At 33.3% G+C, this 20107-nt stretch overlaps 1 protein-coding gene across 1 annotated transcript in view; it reads right to left on the bottom strand.

The window, feature by feature from the left end:
- The window catches only part of PGR (progesterone receptor), a 90050-nt gene that overhangs the window by 21233 nt on the left and 48710 nt on the right, over positions 1-20107 (bottom strand). Inside the window, exons 4-6 of the mRNA XM_039881974.1 lie at positions 14602-14907; positions 1844-1988; positions 194-324 (exon numbers count right to left, since the gene is read on the bottom strand). Coding sequence (XP_039737908.1) covers positions 194-324; positions 1844-1988; positions 14602-14907 — 582 coding nt within the window. The remainder of the gene's footprint in view (positions 1-193; positions 325-1843; positions 1989-14601; positions 14908-20107) is intronic.

Here is a 20107-nt window from a genome sequence, read left to right as displayed (position 1 = left end):
GCTGAATTGATGATATGTGTTTGTAAAACCTGAGAAATATAATTAATGTCTGTGACAGTATATTGTTTCTCGTTTGCAGTTACAATCAAAGATTCTTACTTCATGTATAATCCTATGATTATATAGTTGAGAGTTTTCTACTGAATCAAAAATTAAGAAAGTAAATGTCTTATATTAAATTACTTGTACTCACTTGTACTAAGAAGTAGCAATACTTTCATACAGAGAAATTCTTCTTGGCTAATTTGGAGCTTCACAAACTCCTGTGGGATCTGCCACATGGTAAGGCATAATGGATAGAATGATGATTCCTTCATCCGCTGTCTTGCACCACACACAATATACACAAGAAAAAGCAACAGAAAAAAAAACAAAAACATACAGTATCTTAGCCAGTTTATTTAATCTATCAGAGAATATAAGATTTCATAATTATTTATTATTGAAGATGACTTTTTATAAAGAAACTCAATATTTGGAATTTTAAACATCTAAATTTTTTCACAATACTGAATTTTTGAGGGCAAGAAATTTTAAGTTAGAAAATCATATTAAATATACATTGACCAAGATTAATTTCTCACTTTTATGGTCACAGTTTAAAAACCTAAACCAAGAAAAGAGAAAATAGTTGTAAGAGTTGAAAATATGGAGATGAAGAACACTCAGGATATAATTTGTTTACTGATGACTTTTTTTCTGTGAAAAATATTTAATTTTGTGTGCAGTCCAATATGTGAATGGATTGAATTCACAGAAACTAGAGTATAGAATAGTTCAGCATATTCAATTCAGAGCATTTACTGTGGAATAGTTACACCATGAACTAGTCTTGGGAAAATGTATGGTGATATAGAAAAGAGAACATTTGGAAGCACTAAATAATTGACAAAGTCAAACACCAATTCTGAAGGTTGAGGAAATTTTTTAAAAGTATTTTCTCAACCATGTGCTGTTTTGTAATTTCTACATTTGTCAAATGAGGCTTATAGCAACAATGAAAACCAGATTTTGACTCAGAAGAGCCAGAATTAATCCTATCACTCAGATTCTTTGGCAACTTATGCAAAACTTCTGAGCCTCAGTATTCTCAGCTGTAAAATGAAGGATGCTGGTTCCTTACTAATTTCAAGGGATTGTAAGATAAAATGGATTAAAATATATAAAAGTTACCTGTAAATTGTAAAGATTTATATAAGTAGAAGTTAATGTTATATAATTGAGTCAGCATTCACCATTAGAATAGTATAGATATTTCCATGAAAAGATTCTTATTTAGATGTTATAGAAAATTAATTATAGTAATTTAATTACTATATTTATCTTTTTTATTTGATAATTGAAATATTTATCTTTTGTAAATTGAAATATTTATCTTTCAGTTTAAAAGATTCCCAGTATGGTTTTTCCTCTAAAGAGAAATACTGTCTTTATCTTTTGAAGGTAAGTCAGTACTTTCAAGCAAAATTATTTCTAATTTACTTCATTATCTTCATTAGTACCAAGGTATGAAATTTTAATTTGATAAACTAAACATTTAATTTTTATCTAAGTATATTTCTTGATACATTTTTGAAGTTTAAAAAATTGAATTTTAGACAACTACTATATACTGAAACAAAAGGAAAAATCGTCAAATGTTAATTACTGATAAAATGATATAATTTTATTAATGTTGTCATATCAAGCTATATCCTGAGGTAATTCTGAGAAACTTTTCAGGAAAATTCTATTATTTAGAACTCTAAATGTATGATTACCTACATTTGTAATGTAATTTTCAAGATTATTGTACATATACACTAATGAAAATAAGAACAACAAAGGTCAAGTTAGTACTTACTCATTTAGTATTAGATCAGGTGCAAAATATAGCATCTGCCCACTGACATGTTTATAGGATCTCCATCCTAGTCCAAAAACCATTAAGCTCATCCAAGAATATTGGATGAGAGTTATTTGGTCATCAATATGTAAGTTTCGAAAACCTACAAATTAAAAAATAAAATGATCACAAAAATCACTTGTATTAAAAATGTTGAAAATACATAGAAATTTGAAAAATATGTAAGTAGGGTAATATCATATTTACAATTTCAATACATTTACATTCAAAATCAAGAAATATTAATAAATAGGTCCTGAGAAATTAAAAGGAGCACCAATTTTGAAAGGCATTAAAATTAGTTACTATGATTTAGAGTTCCTGGGAATTCACTATTTGAATCAATTATCCATCATTCACTCATGCAACACTCATTTATTGAGAGCTATTTGTATACTGGTCACATGTTAAAATGCTGGGGTTACAAAGATAGATAAGACACAACCCTTGCCTTTAAAAGAATCTCAGAACAAGAGAAACAAGCACATAAGTGCAATGATAGAGAAGGTTAAGAGGGAGTACACCAGGCAATTGGAAGATCAGAAAAAACACCCTAAAAGAAAAAGAGATAATGCTCAAGTAGAATATAATCAGTTTGTTGAGGGATCTCAATTCTTTGAGATTTAAACATAAACTAGTTTTATTTTTGTAAAACCACTGCTTTTAATTTTGCTATATCTAACTTTAACATCCCTTATGTGCTGAGTAGATCCCATAGTTTTCTGGCTTACTTTTGTTTTTTTTGAAACAATCCAGTCTTATTTTAAACTCCCAGGTGGCTTAAAGAGGTTTAGAGACTCTGTGTGTGTGTGTGTGTGTGTGTGTGTGTGTGTGTGTGTGTGTGCTTGTAGCGGCAGCAGCGTGCGTGCACGCGCGCTCTAATCTTTCACACCATGCCTCTTTTAGCTCTTTCTCTGGTACTGGTGGCAGAGGGAAGATAACAGAAAGGGCAAAATGTGTCGTGACATAAATGGTCAAAGCCTTCACTCCATTTCTTTCCAATTCTCTTTTTGCCTACTTGGGATGGGGGGATCACCAACTCAGCACTGATGAACTTAAAGGAGAGAAACAAAGAGATAAGTTTGGAAATGTAGCTTGGGGTCAGATTATGGATAGTCTTTATGTCTATTAAGGAACAATGAGCGAGAATAGCCTTATTTATACTGTGGATGGTCCTCGGTAGCCATGTGGAAGATGATTGCCAGAGAATAAGTCTGGATTTAGGGAGAGAATTTGGGAACTATTGCTAAAGACCAAGTGAAGGATGATAAAAACCCCAAATAATTCAACGGGTAAGAGTAGAGATCAGAGTGCATCAAAAAAATATTTAAAGAATAAAATCAAAGAAATTTGGCAAATGATTATGTGTAGGTAAGAGGAGGAAGGTGTCAAATAGATCTTTCATTATTTTAATTGCATGATGGATGATGGTAACAGCATTAATGAAATAAAATAGAGAAGGAGAAATAGGTTAGAGAGAAGATAGTAAGTTTTAGACATGTTTGATAGTGACCTCTGGAATAGCTAGATTGTAGTTGGATATATGAATTAGAAGTGTGGAGAAATAACTGACCTAGAAATATAAATTTGGAAATTATTTATATTTGAGTATAGCTGAAACAATGAGAGTGGATGAAATATTTTATTATCGTACAGAGAAAAACAAATGTTTTGGAACATCAATCACTTTCTATAAAGCTGTTTAATAACATCTATTCCCTCCAAGAATCTATTGAAGTCCACCTACAAGTGACCAATTTCAAGAGTAAAATCAAAGCAAACTTAATTTCTTAGATCTCAAGAGCAAAAGACATTTATTTCCTGATTCTGGAAATCATCTCAAAGTAGGTAGCAGAAAAGGTTATGTTCTCTCCATATATTCCAGATAGTCTCATCTTTATGTGGAGTATAAATATATATTTGTCAAATTTATGTGTCATATATATGTTATTAGAGATAAGTAACAAATAATTATTTTGTATATATATGAAAAATGGCAGACTCAGAAAAATTAGGTTCAATTAATCAGATGTATTAAAACATTAACAGATTGTTCACTATCATCTCCAGGAATATATTCTTTTATCTCTGTACCTTTCTTAGACAATGTTATAATTTTATAAAGAAAGTATTTTATGCTATTAAATATCTGCTTGACTATGTTATAGTTTTTGCTCTAGGCCTTTGTTATATGATAATCTCTATGTAGTTTTTAAAATTTGACAAAGTTATATAACAGTTAATCTATTTTTTAAAAAAAACAGATTTGGTTTATATTTACATATTTACATTTACTTTACCCTTTTTAAAGTTTGTTTTGCATTCTGGGGTTATTAAAAACTAGAAGAAGCATTTTTATTATAAAAAGCAAATCTTGCTGAAATATCTGAAAATGTATGAAATTACCAATATTTATAGCAGAAAGTGTACTCTTTCCATTTAACAGAATAGAGTGCAACTAAGTAAACAGCTTTATTTATTCCACCTGTTAGAGAGCTTAACTGTGATAGACGTACAATGGTAAATTGACTTGAACATGCCTTGTCCAGAAGTGCAATTTTTCCTTCATTAACTGTAATATTATTCATTACTTTATAAACAAAGACGGGAACACTGAGATCAAATTCTCATTGATGATAATGATCACCTAGGTAAACTTAGTACATCTGAGATGATCAAAATGAAAACCTTCTCATAGGTAAGTGATGGATGATCCCTAATTGTGTTTAATAGGTTGTAAAGAAAAATACCCTCTTCTTTTATGTGACTTTCCCCGATGATTTCTGACAAAAGCCCTGTTACAAGCTGTCCAATCCTTACTGCTAAAAAAATAAATTAAATTAAATTAAGTTAAAAGAATACAGTAAAGACATAGCCTGAATGACCTTCTAGGTTCTCCTATCTTCCAGAGTTCTGATAAAATATATAGGTTTTGCTTTTGTAGAAACTGTTGTGTATTAAAACAGTAAATTTATAACAAAGGCAGAGTATTTAAATATCTCAGCACCTTCTAATGCAAAATGTGAACTTTGAGGAGCACAAAAGAGCTTCAGCACAATAAATGTGATCACCAATATATATTTAATGACTTATTAAGGACAGGGACTTGATATTTAATGGTCTAAGGCAGCATAGTTCTTTTCTTATTAATGCTATAATTTAAATTTCTATAATCTTTAAGCACCTATTTGGGATGAAGCATTATGCTTGAAACTAGGTGTAAAGATTGGAAAAACGCTGTTTCTTTTTCTGTCTTTAAACACTTGTAGTCTGGTGAGGCAGACAAAAAAATAGAACCTAATTATAACTCACAATAATAGTGGTATCACTGACAAAGGCAAGGGTGATGTGAGAGAGCTAGGAGACTGACTATATCTGGGAAGGCTCATGGAAATCTTACAAGGAGAAGTAACAGGTGATTAGAATCCTGAAGGCAAGTTAAAGACCAGCCAAGGGAAGATGTGGGAGAAGTGCGGGTCCTCCACATAGGGAGAACAATATGGGCAAAAAAAAGCAGGAAACTGAACAAAAGCATTGTGGGAACTGAATCTTAGACTTGTTTGAAGAGGAAAAGAGAGATAATGTTGCAAATTCAGGGGCCAGATCACAGATGGGCTTTGGATATTAAGGATAAGAATTTTAGACTTTGTTCTGAAAAGGAAAGAGTATAATTATAATTATTTTAGAAAGATGATTTTGGAGACAGAATATTGTTTGGGGCAGTGTGAAACTGTGATATTAGGCTCAGTTGGGGGAGGGGCAACTACAGCAGAAATCTAGGAAAAAATTATGAGGACCTAAACTAATCAGGGCAGTAGCAGTGAATGTATAATGAATAACATTTAATAAGTAGAGATGATAGAATTTGATAATTGGTCAGGAGGTCAAGGAAAAAATATCCAAGATTCTGTCTGAGGTGCCATTTCAAGATATAGAAAAAGAGTTTAGGTTTATGGAATAGAAGGTCATGTGGACGTTCATTCAAATGGAAATATATAATAAGCAATTGAAATACATGGTCCAATAAGTTCAGTAGAGGGTCTTCATTAGTACTTTGTATTTAGGAGTCATCAGAATATACTGGTTGTTGAAGACAAGGCTATGAATGAGTTCATCCAGATTATATAGAGTGAAGAAATACTGGAGTATAATATGGAACCCAGAAAATGCCATATTTATGGTGTGAGTGGAAGAACAAATCTACAAAGGAAAGAGAAAATGTGTAAATTGAGAGAAACAAATCTATCTGAAAGGAAAGTGATGAATGTCAAAGGAAGAGTTTTAGCAAGAAATGGTTACTTTGTCATGGCCCCAGAAGCAGGTGAAACATGGTAAGGACTTAAAGTATTCATTTGGTTTGGCAAGTAAATAATTTTGTTGACATCAGCAAAAATAATTTCACTGGAATAGGATGTTCAAAATATCATTTTTGAAAGTCTTCATAAAATCTTATTAAAGCCTAATTCTACTCTTAATAGGCTAATCTCATTTCTTTTCCATCACTTTTTTTGGGGGAAATAATTTGATTTATTCACTTTATGAGAAAGAAAAAATCTTTTGTCACATATGCAATGACTGTCACTGACTTCAAAGATATTTTGGCATGCTTCAAAGGCAGAAAATGAGGCCAAGGATTGTTTCAGTCTTCTGATACTGGTGATTGAAATTTGTCTGGCTAACTGACCAAGTAGTAAGATATTTATTCAGAAATGTTCAAATATGTCGAAGCATTGACCTAAATAGATTTTTTTTTATCAACAAATAAAACAAAATTTATCAAAGGGAAAAATATTTTCTTCAAACCACTCTATCATGTCAGTTCTGCTACAAGGTACTGATTATATGGGATGAAGAATATTTTAAGGTGAAGTTGGATTGAGAATGAGTACTTACTAATTTCCAAAGCTGGCCCTGACTTGCAAGACTCTGCTTGATCAGTCCATAACTTATGCCTCTAATTTACTATAAGCCACTTTTTAATACTTGGGTAATGAAACCCCCAGGAGGCCAGTACTTACTGTAGTTGTGTTTGAGAAACCATATGTACAAATGTATTTTCTAAATCAGCAGCTATTAAAAGTTTTAATTACTACACTGTGGAAGGAAGATATAACATTTTTTATGTTACTTGTAAAATAAAGGTGTTAGGTATTTTTTTGTGAATAATGCATTAGACCAGCACAAGGATGGTTCCCAAGTTTTCATTGTGGAATGCTTTCTCTTCTTATCATGATTTATCAAAGTTTCATTTCTCTTCCAAGGTGCAATTTAACTGACACCTTGACTCTGAAGCCTTCTCTAGTCCCTGAAGCCAAAAATGTTCTTCTGTTCCCATACATATCTGTATCTTATGTTACTTTCACTATAGTTGTTTGAGAATCTTACATATTTCATTGATTGAAAGTTCCTTAATAGCATATCTTGTTCATTTTTTTAAATTTTGCAAATGTGTGTTGCTTCAAACTCCAAATGAAAATATCAAACATGGAAGTTACAGTTACAGCTAAAAATGAATGTAAAATCATTCATATATCAATGCAATATGTCAGATGCAATGTATCCTAAGAGGTCACTTGTAAATGTGCTGTCATGAGGCTAAAGTATCTTCCAAGTCTCTTTTAAACTGTGACAAGAAAAAAATCCTGCAGTCCTAAATTAAATTGCAGCAGGTCAGAGAGAAAGAGACAAGAGTAATTAACCAGTTAGTAGCTGTGAGCCAACTAACAAAAGACTGCTCACATTACTGAATGTATGTTGAAGCTTTGAATCACCTTCCAGGTGGCTGTTTAAAAAGTAATGGACCATCAGACTCCACCTCATTCTACTTAATACTTTCAGAACTGTTGTACATAACCAATCAAAAGTAGTAAATATCTCTTCTTTACAGACTGTACCTATCTTAGAACTGTCCCTGCTTCACCTTTTTCCACTTCCCCCATCTTCCCTATCTATAGCCAATGTAAATTCTTTTAAAACAGCTTACATCTTCCTTCCCAAAAACATAAGGTATAAAAGAGCACATCAATTCCAGGATGATAGACATGTCATCTTCTCTATTCAGCCCTGCTGCTGGTGGTTAGACTTTATGCCCCCAGACCTGGACTTTTCCATCTAGCTTTGGCTCAATAAACCCTTTCTTTTAGAAATGTTTTCAGATGTGATTTTTTTCTTTAACAGATTCAAATATATTTCTGAGATACAATATGTTAGATAAACTATAATTATGTAACAGATTCAAGATAATAGAAGAGCATAGACAAAAAAGAAATGAAATCCTGACCTGGCAACAAGAATCCTCTCAAGGACCTGCAGATATATACCTTGGGACCCTCATGCATGGTTATCATTCTAAATCTGATATCAATCTGACTTTCCAAATACATTTCTTGCTGTATGATCTGATCTTCCAACATGTTCTCCCAGCAGTATCTTTTTTCTGCACTTTAAATAAGCAAACTGACATCCTGGTGTATTAGTAAGATTCATTTAACAAAAGTCCATCTTTCACAGAGGATCAACATGTGAGTGAATGGAGATTCAAGCAGAGTCAAGATAGTGGAGTAGTTAAAGTCTGAACTTACCTCCTCCCAAGAACATTAAAATTACAACTGAATTATAGAACAAACATCACTAAGAAACACCCAAAGACTAGCTAAACAGAATTCCTATAACTAAAGATATAAAGAAGCCACATCGAAATGGGTAGGCGGGGTGGAGACTTGGTCCAGACAGACCCTATACCCATGGTGTGACGATTAATAAATAGGAGAGATAGCTCAGCAATGGAGTTTCGCTTGAGAAGCAAGGGGTCCCCATAACATCTAGATTTGTAAAACAGCCAGAATTATGTCTGAGAAAGACAAAAGGCTGCGGGAGATTGAGACGTAGTTATAAAGAGTTCAGGCAGTCACTCACTTGCTCCAAGTTCCAATCTGGACAGCAACTCAAGAAGCACCTGGGTCGTACAGGGAGAAATTAAATTGACTAACTTTAAGGTAAGGGCTGAAGGGGCATAATCGGGGGAACCCTCTCAGGAGACAGCACTGGCAGGTTACTGTCGTTCTTTTCTTAACCTCTCCTCCCATCCAGTTGGCTCTATGAAGGCAGGTGCATAATCTGTCACTGTCCATTAACCTAGGTAACATCATTTGGCCAACTGTGGTGCTCCCTGAATCCCTGCCCTACTCAGCCTGCTTGCACAGCTGGAACCTCTTCCAGTGACTCTAGATCCTCCATGAGAGCCTTAGCTCTTGCTCCAGAAATTCTCAAAAAGGTCTGCAAAGCCCACACAAGTGGCAGTCAGCCTCAGATAACACTACAGCTTCTCCCAAAGGCCTGCAAACATCACACAAGTGGTGACTGACCTCAACTTGCATTGTATCTTCCACCTAGTGGCTCTGAGCTTGGCACAAGCAGCTGCCATTCTCGGCTGGCAAAGTAGACCCAACAAATTAGCCCAAAGTTCAGCACAAGTGGTACCTGGCCTTGACTTGCATCATGGCCCCTATCAAGCAGCCCCAAACTTAGCAAAAGCAGCAGCTGACCTCAGCCCACAGTGGAGGCCCTCTCAAGAGATTCCAGACCTGATACACCCAGCAGCCAGCTTTGGATTGCACCAGAGCCCCACCCAAGCAGCTCCACAAACAGTGGCCTTGGCTGGCACCACATCCCTGGTAAAGTGACTCCCAATCCCTGAAATCAGCACCCACAAACAGCTCATCTACTGTAGTCACAGCCAGCCACTGACATGCCAGCAGTAAGGGAGCCCAATTAAAACAGAACACACACAACCCACACAGGAAACATACCTTGAGCACCTGGCTCAGGAAACCAGTGGCTACTGTGCTGCAGTGCCCTACAGGACACCTTCAAGCTCAGGAGATGTAACAGATCTATTTAACATACAGAAATAAACACAGAGCTAGCCAAAATGAGGATACAAATATGTCCCAAATGAAAGGATGGGATAAAACTCCACAAAAGTACTAAATAAAATGGAGACAAGTAATCTACCAGGCAAAAAGTTCAAAACATTGGTAATGAACTCAAGAGAATAGATGAACTCAAAACTGCAACAAAGAACATAAAAAAAAGAACCAATCAGAAATGAAGCATACAATAACTGAAAAAAATAAAAACATACAGCAGAGGGAATCAACAGCAGATTAGATGAAGCAGAAGATCTAATCAGTGATCTAGAAAATAAAGTAATGGCACACACTCAATCATAACAGCAAAAAGAAAAAATGAGGATGGTTTAAGGGATCTCTGGACAACATCAAGTGCATCAACATTCACATCATAGGCATTCTAGAAGAAGAAGAGAGAAATGTACTGAAAACCTATTTGAAGAAATAATGACAGAAAACTTCCCTAACCTGGCAAAGGAAATAAGTCCAGGAAAGACAGAGAGTTCTAAAGAAGATGAACCCAAAGAGGCCCACACCAAGACACATCATAATTAAAGTGCCAAGTGTTAAAGACAAAGCGAATCTTAAAAGCAGCAAGAGAAAAGCAGCTAATTACCTACAAGGAAGCTCCCATAAGACTGTCAGCTGATTTTCAACAGAAACTTTGCAGGCCAAAAGGAATTGGCATCATATATTCAAAGTCACAAAAGGGAAAAACTCTATCCAGAAGGTTTATCATTTAAATTTTAAGGAGAGAGAGTTTCCAAGACAAACAAAAATTAAAGGAGTACATCACCAGTAAACTGGTATTGCAATAAATGCTAAAGGGATCTTTTTAAAGTAAAAAATGAAAGGGCAAAACTAAAAATAAAACATAGGAAAGGAAAAATCTCACTGACAAAGGCAAACATTTAGTGATAATGGATCAACCAATTATAAAGCTAGTACAAAGGTTAAAAATAAAAGCAGTAAGATTATGTATAAATACAACAATAAATTAAGGGATACACATACATACAAGACACAAAGGATGAAAAAAACAAATGAGGGTGAGTATAAAATGTAGTGGTTTTAGAATGCATTTGAACTTAAGTAACCAACAACTTAAAATAGACTGCTATAAACATAGTTTGGTATATATGAAGCACATGATAACTGCAAACCAAAAATCTATACTAGATATATAAAAATAAAAAGAAAGGAATCTAAGCATAAACTACAGAAAGTCATCAATGTATGAGAGCAAAAGAAGGAACAAAGAACCACAAATAATAGAAAACAATAAAATGTCAATAACTACATACCTGTCTTATTATTAACTAATAATACTTTAAATGTAAATGGATTAAATACTCTAATCAAAAGATATAGGGTGGCTTACATGATTTTTAAAAAGTGCCTATACATAGGCTGCCTACAAGAGATTCACTTCAGATCGAAAGACACAGACTGAAAGTGAAGGTATAGAAAAAATATTTTATGAAAATGGAAATGAAACAAAAGCTGGAGTAACAAAACAGACAAAATAGACTTTAAAACAAAGATTAGCAAGAGACAAAAAAGGGCATTACTTAATGATAATGAGTTCAATCCAACAAAGGATATAAATCTTATAAACATCTATGCACCGAATGTAGGAGCACCTGAATACATAAAGCAAATATTAACAGATATAAAGGAAGAGATCGATAGTAATACAATAATAATATGGGACCTTAACACCCCTCTTACATCAATGGATAGACCAACAATTCAGACAAGATCGACAAGGAAACTGTATCCTTAAAAGACGTTATATCAGATTAATAGATATATACAAAACATTTTACCCCCAAAATAGCAGAATATACATTCTTTTCAAGAATACATGGAACATTTTCTAGGACAGACCACAAGATAAGCCATAAAACAAATCTCAAATTTAAGAAGATTGAAATATCAAGCATCTTCTCTGATTTCAATGGTATGAAACAAAATCAATGATAAGAAAACTGGGAAAAACTCAAATACATAGAAGCTAAACATGCTATTAATGAATGAAACTAGAAATCAATTACAAGAAAAGTGGAAAAAACACAAACACATAGAGGCTAAATAATATGCCATTAAACAATGAATAAGTTAACAAAGATGGAGGAAATCAAAAGATATCTTGGAGAAATGAAAACGAAAACACCATGACCCCAAATCTAAGGTACACAGCAAAAACAGTCTACGAGGGAAATGTATAGAAATATAAACCTACCTCAAGAGGAAAAATCTTAGAGAAAAATAATCTCACTTTATATAAACAGGAACAAGGCTCAAAGAGGAAGGAAGGAAATAATAAAGATCAGAGCTGAAATAAATGAAATGAGACTAAAAAAAATAGAAAAGATCAATTCAATAAAGAGGTGTTTTTTTGAAAAGATAAACAGAATTGATAAATCTTTAGCCAGACTCATTAAGAAAAAATAAAATCAGAGATGAAAGAGAAGTGACAACTGATGCCACAGAAATTCAATGGCTTCTAAGAAAATACTACAAATATTCATATGCCAACAAATTGGACAACCTGGAAGAAATGGATAAATTCCTAGAAACATACACTCTTTCAGACTGAATCAGGAAAAACAGAAAATTCAAACAAACTGAATACTCATAATAAAATAGAATCAGTAATTAAACTCCTGCAAAAATCCTGGACCAGCTGGCTTCATAAGTGAAATCTACTAGAGTCAAAAAAAAAAAAAAAAAAATATCTAACTTCTCAAACTATTCCAAAAAATTGAAGAAGAGCAAAGGCTCTCAAATTAATTCTACAAGTCCAGCATTACCCTGATAACAAAACCAGATAGAGACACTATAAAAAATTTACAGGTCAATATCCCTGATGAACATAGATGTAAAAATCCTCAAAAGAATTTAGCAAACCAAATTTAGCAGTACATTAAAAAGTTCATACACTGTGATCAAGTGAGATTTATTCCATGATAGAAAATTGGTTCAATAAGCACAAATCAATGTGATATATCGCATAAATGAAATTAAGGATAAAAATCATATGATGCTAGAATGTGCTGTATCAATATGCATTCATATCACGAGCACAGCCTTCTGGTTTCTCTAACAACACTGTTTGTTAGGTCTCACATACAGCTTGTATGCAATAGACATTTATTTAGTGAATCAAGTGAATAAAACCTGTACTCTGATTTAAAGTCAACTGAAAGTTTTTGAGTAGCTAATGATACCATATTACCATATATACATATGTCGCTTGAAGTTCTTTCACTCTGGTTCATTAACCATTTTCATCATTCATTCGAGTTACTCCAGAATTCAGGCCAGGCAAATATGGTTTAAAAGATCATGACCAATAGTACTTTGACAATAATGCTTCCCTTATCACACAAGCAATGGAAACAGTACATTTAATACTGGTGGTGCTATCATATCTACTTATTTACACGAGAATTACATTTTGCAACATTAAAAAGTTGCCACCAAATTCAATGTAAAAATTTCCTCTCACTCTTTTTGAGGGAGCATGGAAAGATGACAGGGTTTCAACTTAAAAAGCTCAATTTATTCACTTAGGATAAAAGCTATCTTTTAAACTATATCTGGTTATTTTCTAGCTTCTCCAACTAATAGCAGGATCTTTTTAAACAGTAAAGAACCTTCAAAATATCAACAAAAGAAATATGAACTATGTCAACAAAAAAATAAGGTATTATCTTTTCTAATAGAAAAACTGAGAAAAGTTAAACATATATTTAAACGTTCATTTTAAAACAATGGTGTTGTAATATTTTTATTTAATAAAGATCTATTGAAATTTATATTCATTGTAAGATTTAGACATTCAGAACTTTTCTAATAGAAAAAAAAATCATTTCTTGTCCAAGACCCTTCAATAAGACTAAAGCTAATAAAAAACTGGGCATTTTGATTTTTCTATAAAATTACTTTATCTCCATTAGAAGAGTGAATTTTATTAATTATATTAAAGGAATATAAAGATATTATTGGTATACAGACATTGTAATTTTTAAAAAGTTCTATTTCTAATTATAGGATTAACACCTCCACAAGCAATTGCTACCCACATGTTTTCCTGGCCCGGCAATCTAAAATTTAGCCAAGTGAGAACTGCATCCTTGAAATTCTTTCAACTTCTTGACTCCTATAAAGTGGTGCTGAGGAAGCTAAAATAGCTTAAGTCACTGAAATCATTTTGTGATGATATAATTTAAATTCTCATTGTTACCCCCTTTATCTAGGTATAATTTAGGGAAAATAATGACTAGAGGTTCATTTCTGTCAAAATTATTTATGTTTAGGGATTTTGATTCTTAATTGACTGTAGATACCCTGCTGTACTCTGAATATTATTTTGATTTGTTATATAAATAGATCCATTCAGTTTTATTTTCAACTAATTGAGCTTGGTAAAATTAGAGTTTAGAAGGAACTATACATTTTTAAGAAGATTGTCAGTTTGTCTCTGAACTACGATAACGTCTGTGATTGAACACATAAACAAGCTATTCTTTAACTGTTTGATGTATATAATTCTTGATTCATCAGTAAGATTCAGAGTGTTAGCTACATCTTTTGTATCTCCATAGCACAGAGTAAGGTCCTAGACAAATAGATAAATAACCTAGGATCCTAGATAAATATTTTGAACTGCTGAAATCCATACTATAACCTACCATTTATAGTTAATTTACTGCATAGACTATTTTATTTAACAATCTACTAGGACAACAAATATAGTAAAATTTTTATTACATGCTACTATTTACATATGATTCTTACCTGGCAGTAATTTAGACCATTTGACTACTGAAAGAAGTTGTCTCTCGCCTAGCTGATTAAGATTTGTCAGCAAAGAACTGGAGGTATAAAGTTTGGTGTTGTCATGTCCTGCATAGATCATGTCAGGTTCAATGCTCATTAGCAGGCTGATCATTGCGGGAAACAACTGTGGGTCTTGATTTGGTGAAAAAGTGATTCTCTGGCTTAGGGCTTGGCTTTCATTTTGAATGCCCACTGGCTGTGGGAGAGCAACAGCATCTAGTGCTCTCATAACTCTGACTTTATTGAACTTTTTAAACTTTCGACCTACAGAGAAAAAAAAAAAACATTAATGTAAGTACATATCAACTGAATCTTCCAGCAGAGTATTATTTTTCTAAAATCTTAGAGTCATAATATTATAGGTTTTAGCATCAATCTGAAAAATGAAATTGAATAAGTAAAAATGTTAGGTCTCAGACTGGGATCGAAGAATTGATAATACCAGCATTAACTTGGTTAGTGGGGTATGGTAATTACACCAATATCCAGTGGGGGTGGTTATTGAGCTTTGCATTAACATGTATGAAAAGCCAAGTGGCTTTTAGTAGAGACTAAGCTTAATATTGGTCAATATTCTGACAGGAATGTCCCCCAAAGCTAATTCTTTAGACTACATTAATTAAAAATCTTTAATAGATGTTGAATTTTCTTTTGAGTTTTTTTTTAAGACTCTGTTAAAAGATATGCATACACATATGCAAACCCCACAAAATTTTGTACACATTTTCAAGTGGGTTCATAGATCTCTTGAAATTCCTTGAAATCAATATATAGACTATTATGAGATCTAAGGACCCAAAATTAAGAATCTCTTCTAAATTAAAAGAAGAGAAAGTGTACACCCTGTGCTGGTCAGGCCATATTGGTATTTCTAGACAATTTTTAGGATTTCTACTTTGATGAATTGTGATGTTAGGAAGAAAAAAATTCTGATGGCTAGAAAAGTAGAAGATCTGTGTCATGAAGAGTGGTTGAAGGCAGTTAGGATGTTTGTTTGGCTGATGCCAGTTCACAGGCACACTGAGGTGAATTAGAAAAAGTCCTGGTGACTAGAGGACAGGCTGGATTTCAGCCTAACCTGCTCCGTGTCAGGCATAGGCTGCTTAACAGTATGAATTGGCTGTTCTGATTAGCTAAGAAAAAAAGGTTAAGGGAAACCTGATAACTGTTTGCAATAATCCAAGCAGAGGTTGCAATCTGATGACTCTAATGCCTGATCTGGCCTATAGACATTTTGTTTGGCTCATACAGTGCTTTCCAAAGCTGTGAAAACATCCCTGATTACTTGGATGGCAGCAATCTGTTAGAGTTGAGTTGTAGCTGCTGCTGTGGAATGGCACATGGGCAGATAATCCAATATGCCCCCGTTCCCATCACAAACTGGTAGTAGGCTATTGGTCAATTTTCTGAAGTTTTGTCATTCTACTCAATTATGTTACCTGCTTGGCCTCTATAAACATTTGATTTTGTGATTTCTGAGCTCAGGTATTGCCATAAAGAAAAGAACTACACTTGTTCTATAAAGTACCCAAGGAGTTGAGCTAGAACTTGTAGGTGACAGGGAAACAAATGCCAATGTCACTATACAAAAAGGATTCAGAATTGTTTACAGAGATCAGTTGGGCTCCCTAGGGAAGGGATAAATCATTAGAGGGAAGGAAAGTAACATTTATGGAGTATGGGAATTTTAAGAGAAATGAAAGCAGCTAGATCAGAGTAAATAAAAAGTTTAAATAACTATTTTTACTTTGTCCGAATCCTCTACTGTAATAGATTAATTATGTCTAATAAATTTCTAGACAAAATGAAAAAAACAAAATAATGTTTATGGAGTATCTGCTGTATGCCAGGAATTTTATATATGTATCATTTAGCCTCACGGCAAACGTGAAAGGTAGGTATTATTAATTCTATTTGTAGATTGAGAAAATGAAAAGTAGAGAAGGTGGTGTGCCTAGCATTAGAATGATAGAGCTCAAAGTTTCAGGAAGGGATTGCATGTTCATTTGGTGGGATTCTAGGAAAGAGATTTAGGCAAGAGATTATAGGAAGTAGCACAAATGTTGAACTAAAATTTTTAAGGTTCATTCTAATCCTAAAATACTATGGTTAAGAGAAAATATGACATACACCTACTCCCCTTCTCCCCAATAATAACTCTAAAATGGTTTTTCTTCCAATGTACTTTAACCTCCTTTCTCTTTTTCATACCTTTTTAGTTTTGGTTTTATTGGGATTTGATTAAATTACGAAATATTGGAATCTCTTTGAAAACCAAACTTTTTACACTTGGATCAGATTTTAGAGAGTCTTATACCCATAACAAATTTCTTAATGTGCTGATTACATAATGCACAGTCTGAATTAATATAGCAGTTATTGTTTTGCTAGTGATCCAGTCTTTTCATGAGTTCCAGTTTTAAAAAGTGTACATGATAAAAGCAAAGTTTAAAGATGAGTTAATATTGAACTAGGCCATTTATATATATTATCTAATTTAACTCGCAGCTCATCCATTTGAAATAAATATTACCATTTACCTTTTAAATACGAAGAATCGGTTTAGAGAGGCTAAGTAATTGGCTAAGTTTGTAAAGCTAAAAAATACCAGAGCAGAGCTATTAATCAATGGTTATCTTCCTTTATCCTTTCTTTCACTCATGAAACATTTATTGACTGGTTTTATGTGCCAGAGGCAGTTTAAGGTTCTGAAATTACAGCAGTGAACAATCAGATAAGGTATCTGCCTTCAAAGAGCTTATATTCTGGGTGGAAGATGGAAAAGGCCCGTAAAGAGTAAAATAATACCAAACAATGGTACATGCTATGAGTAAAATGTGTGTAATGTGATAGTGATTTGAGTGAATGGGGCAAGATTAAATAGTATGGTCAGGAAAAGACTACAGTCTTTTCAGTAGACCATAGCTGTTTTTTCCCCTCTGCAGGCTAATGATTCTTTCAGAGCTAATCAAGCAATATAAGTCAAAAATGAACTTTGAACATCAGGAGAATTATGTTAAAGAATTGAAAAATGTATTAAGACATGTTTTCCTAAAGTGCTAAAAATGTTACATCTTGCCACCTCTACACTAAACCCCTTTCAATACCAGTTTGGTCTTCAGAAAATATATCTTAAGTGACGTAATAACTCTTTGGGTTGCCCATATCTGGGTATAAATCCTGTCATTTAAAGCTTTACACCTGGGATTATAACTTTACTTGCCCAGGTATCAGTTTATTCATATTTTAAATATGGCATTTACCTCTTAACACCACCATTAGCTTATGCAAGAAAATGTGTAAAGGACATGGTAGAGTGCTTGACACTCATTAACATTGGTTATAATTTTTAGAACTTGATTGAAAAGAAATGAGAGAGAAAGGGAAACTAAGTACTCAGTACGCATTTCATGGTGTTAGCGAGTGTTCCTAATCACCTATTCTACCCTCCCTCCAAAACTCAAATAAACAGCAAAGGCTTCTATGGTCATATATGTTTAAATAATGCTGGATTTGAAAAGTTAAAGCAATATCCTTACCTAATTTAATATATCTCAGAACCTTTAATACATTGTATGGCTTATGAATCTCTAAGAAAATAATATTAATATATAGTGTTTCCCAACTATATCTAGACTTATTATTTGATGAAAATCTTATTAATATCTCATGGAATTAACAATTCAGAAAACACTACTTTAGAAAATTTTTTTCTATGAGGTTTGTATGTGAGATCAAACCTATGATTTGGATCTCATTAATTACATTCTCAAGCATCCAGTCACAATTTTTTTCTCTTCGCAAGTTAAATAAAAACAAATAGCTGTTTATAAAAAGGCAGTTAAGCTTAACTCCTAACTTTATATAAAATATGAACTGTAAATACACATGCACATCTGTGCTAATCTTATTTGAATTGCCTTTACTCTATCATATATTAGAGTAAAATATACAAATATTTTTTTTTTCCTTTTTAAGATCCAGAGCCCAAAAGTGGTTGCAATTTAAATATGTAAACTCTGCAATCACATACACAATTGTAGCTACAAATAACATTATTTTCCCTTGGAGATATTAAGAAAAAGGTTAAAGACAGTTTCCCTGTCCTTTACTGTGATCTTCAATAAAGGTACCACCTCTTTGTCAGCTTTGTATATCCTCTTCAGTGGCTGGTAGTACCTCAATAAATAAATGCTGAATGAATAAAAGAATATATTATGTCTTCCTGACACCCACTCTGAGTAGCTTCCCTGTTGTTATTCTCTTTTGCTGCAATTATTTCATTCAGAGCCCACAACTTCCTCCACTTGGCTAATTGCCCCATGAGGATAGGGGCAGGTCTGTTTTATTTACCAATGTAGATCTGAAGCTTTACAAACTGTCTATTATATAGTGGATTCCCAATGAATATTTGCTGTTATTAAAGTTGTTTTGATTTAGCATAGAGCTTCAAATAAGAATATCACAGCAAGAGTATGATGAAAGAATGTGAACAGTGTCCCTTTTTAAATATATCTACTGGATTTTATATAAGGTATTTTTTTTTTTCAAAGAAGTGATTCCTAACCTTCATGTAGAAGAACCACTATTAAATTCTATAAGAAACAAATCTATAGAACTTCTCATAATTGTACTTTTAGCATTTGTTGATTGAGAAAATAGATAATGGCAAAAAGACTTGGAATTCACTAGCAATTTAAAATGACTTTGGATTAATTACAGTATTTATATACTTTTGAACAATAATAGCACCTGGAATTTGGGGTAAACAAAATAGAGACTAGATATATGAGACCAGTACCCATCTCCACCCTACTATTCTTACCTTGCCCCCATCTATCTTCAAGAGAGGATATGCATGGGAGCTTGCATTGCTTTGCTGGAAAGAAGGAAAACTTGGGCTCAGATACTAGAGGGTTGTTATGGGGGTGTAAGAAAGCAGACGGAGAGAATGACTTGATAGTTGTATCTCTTTCAACCTGATGGATGTTGTTTTGAGGGATAGAATCAGAAATAACTGATTTTTTTTTTGTGGCTTAGATAAACAGAAGATCTGGAGACTTTTTTTGTAGTTAATCTACAGTATGGTCACTCCTATACTTCCCTATTACAATGCATGAATTGCCTGTGGTCCTTTCATTTCAGCAGCACTAGAACTTATTCCTTCTCATCTACTCAAGGACTTGTCTTTGAAATCATTTGCCTTCTCAACTGCATCTTTTAATAGTCACTCTTATTCATACTCCACCCCATGGAGACACATGACTATTTCTTCTCCTCTCATTCTCCCTCTAACCCACTCTAGTCAGGTTTTTTCCTCCCTATTCCAAAAAAATTGTTCTCAGTAAGATCACCAAAGACTTCTACCTGCCAAAAACAATGGTCAATTCTCAGTTCTCACTGTAATCAACCGATCAATGGAACGACACATATAATCACTTTTTTTAACACTCTGTTCACTAGG

The sequence above is a fragment of the Pteropus medius genome, unplaced genomic scaffold (genome assembly GCF_902729225.1).
Source record: "Pteropus medius unplaced genomic scaffold, Ma_sr-lr_union100, whole genome shotgun sequence".
In the NCBI taxonomy this organism is placed as follows: Eukaryota; Metazoa; Chordata; class Mammalia; order Chiroptera; family Pteropodidae; genus Pteropus; species Pteropus medius.
The sequence above is the reverse complement of the archived record's forward strand: the minus strand, read 5'-3'. Positions and strand labels throughout refer to the sequence as shown.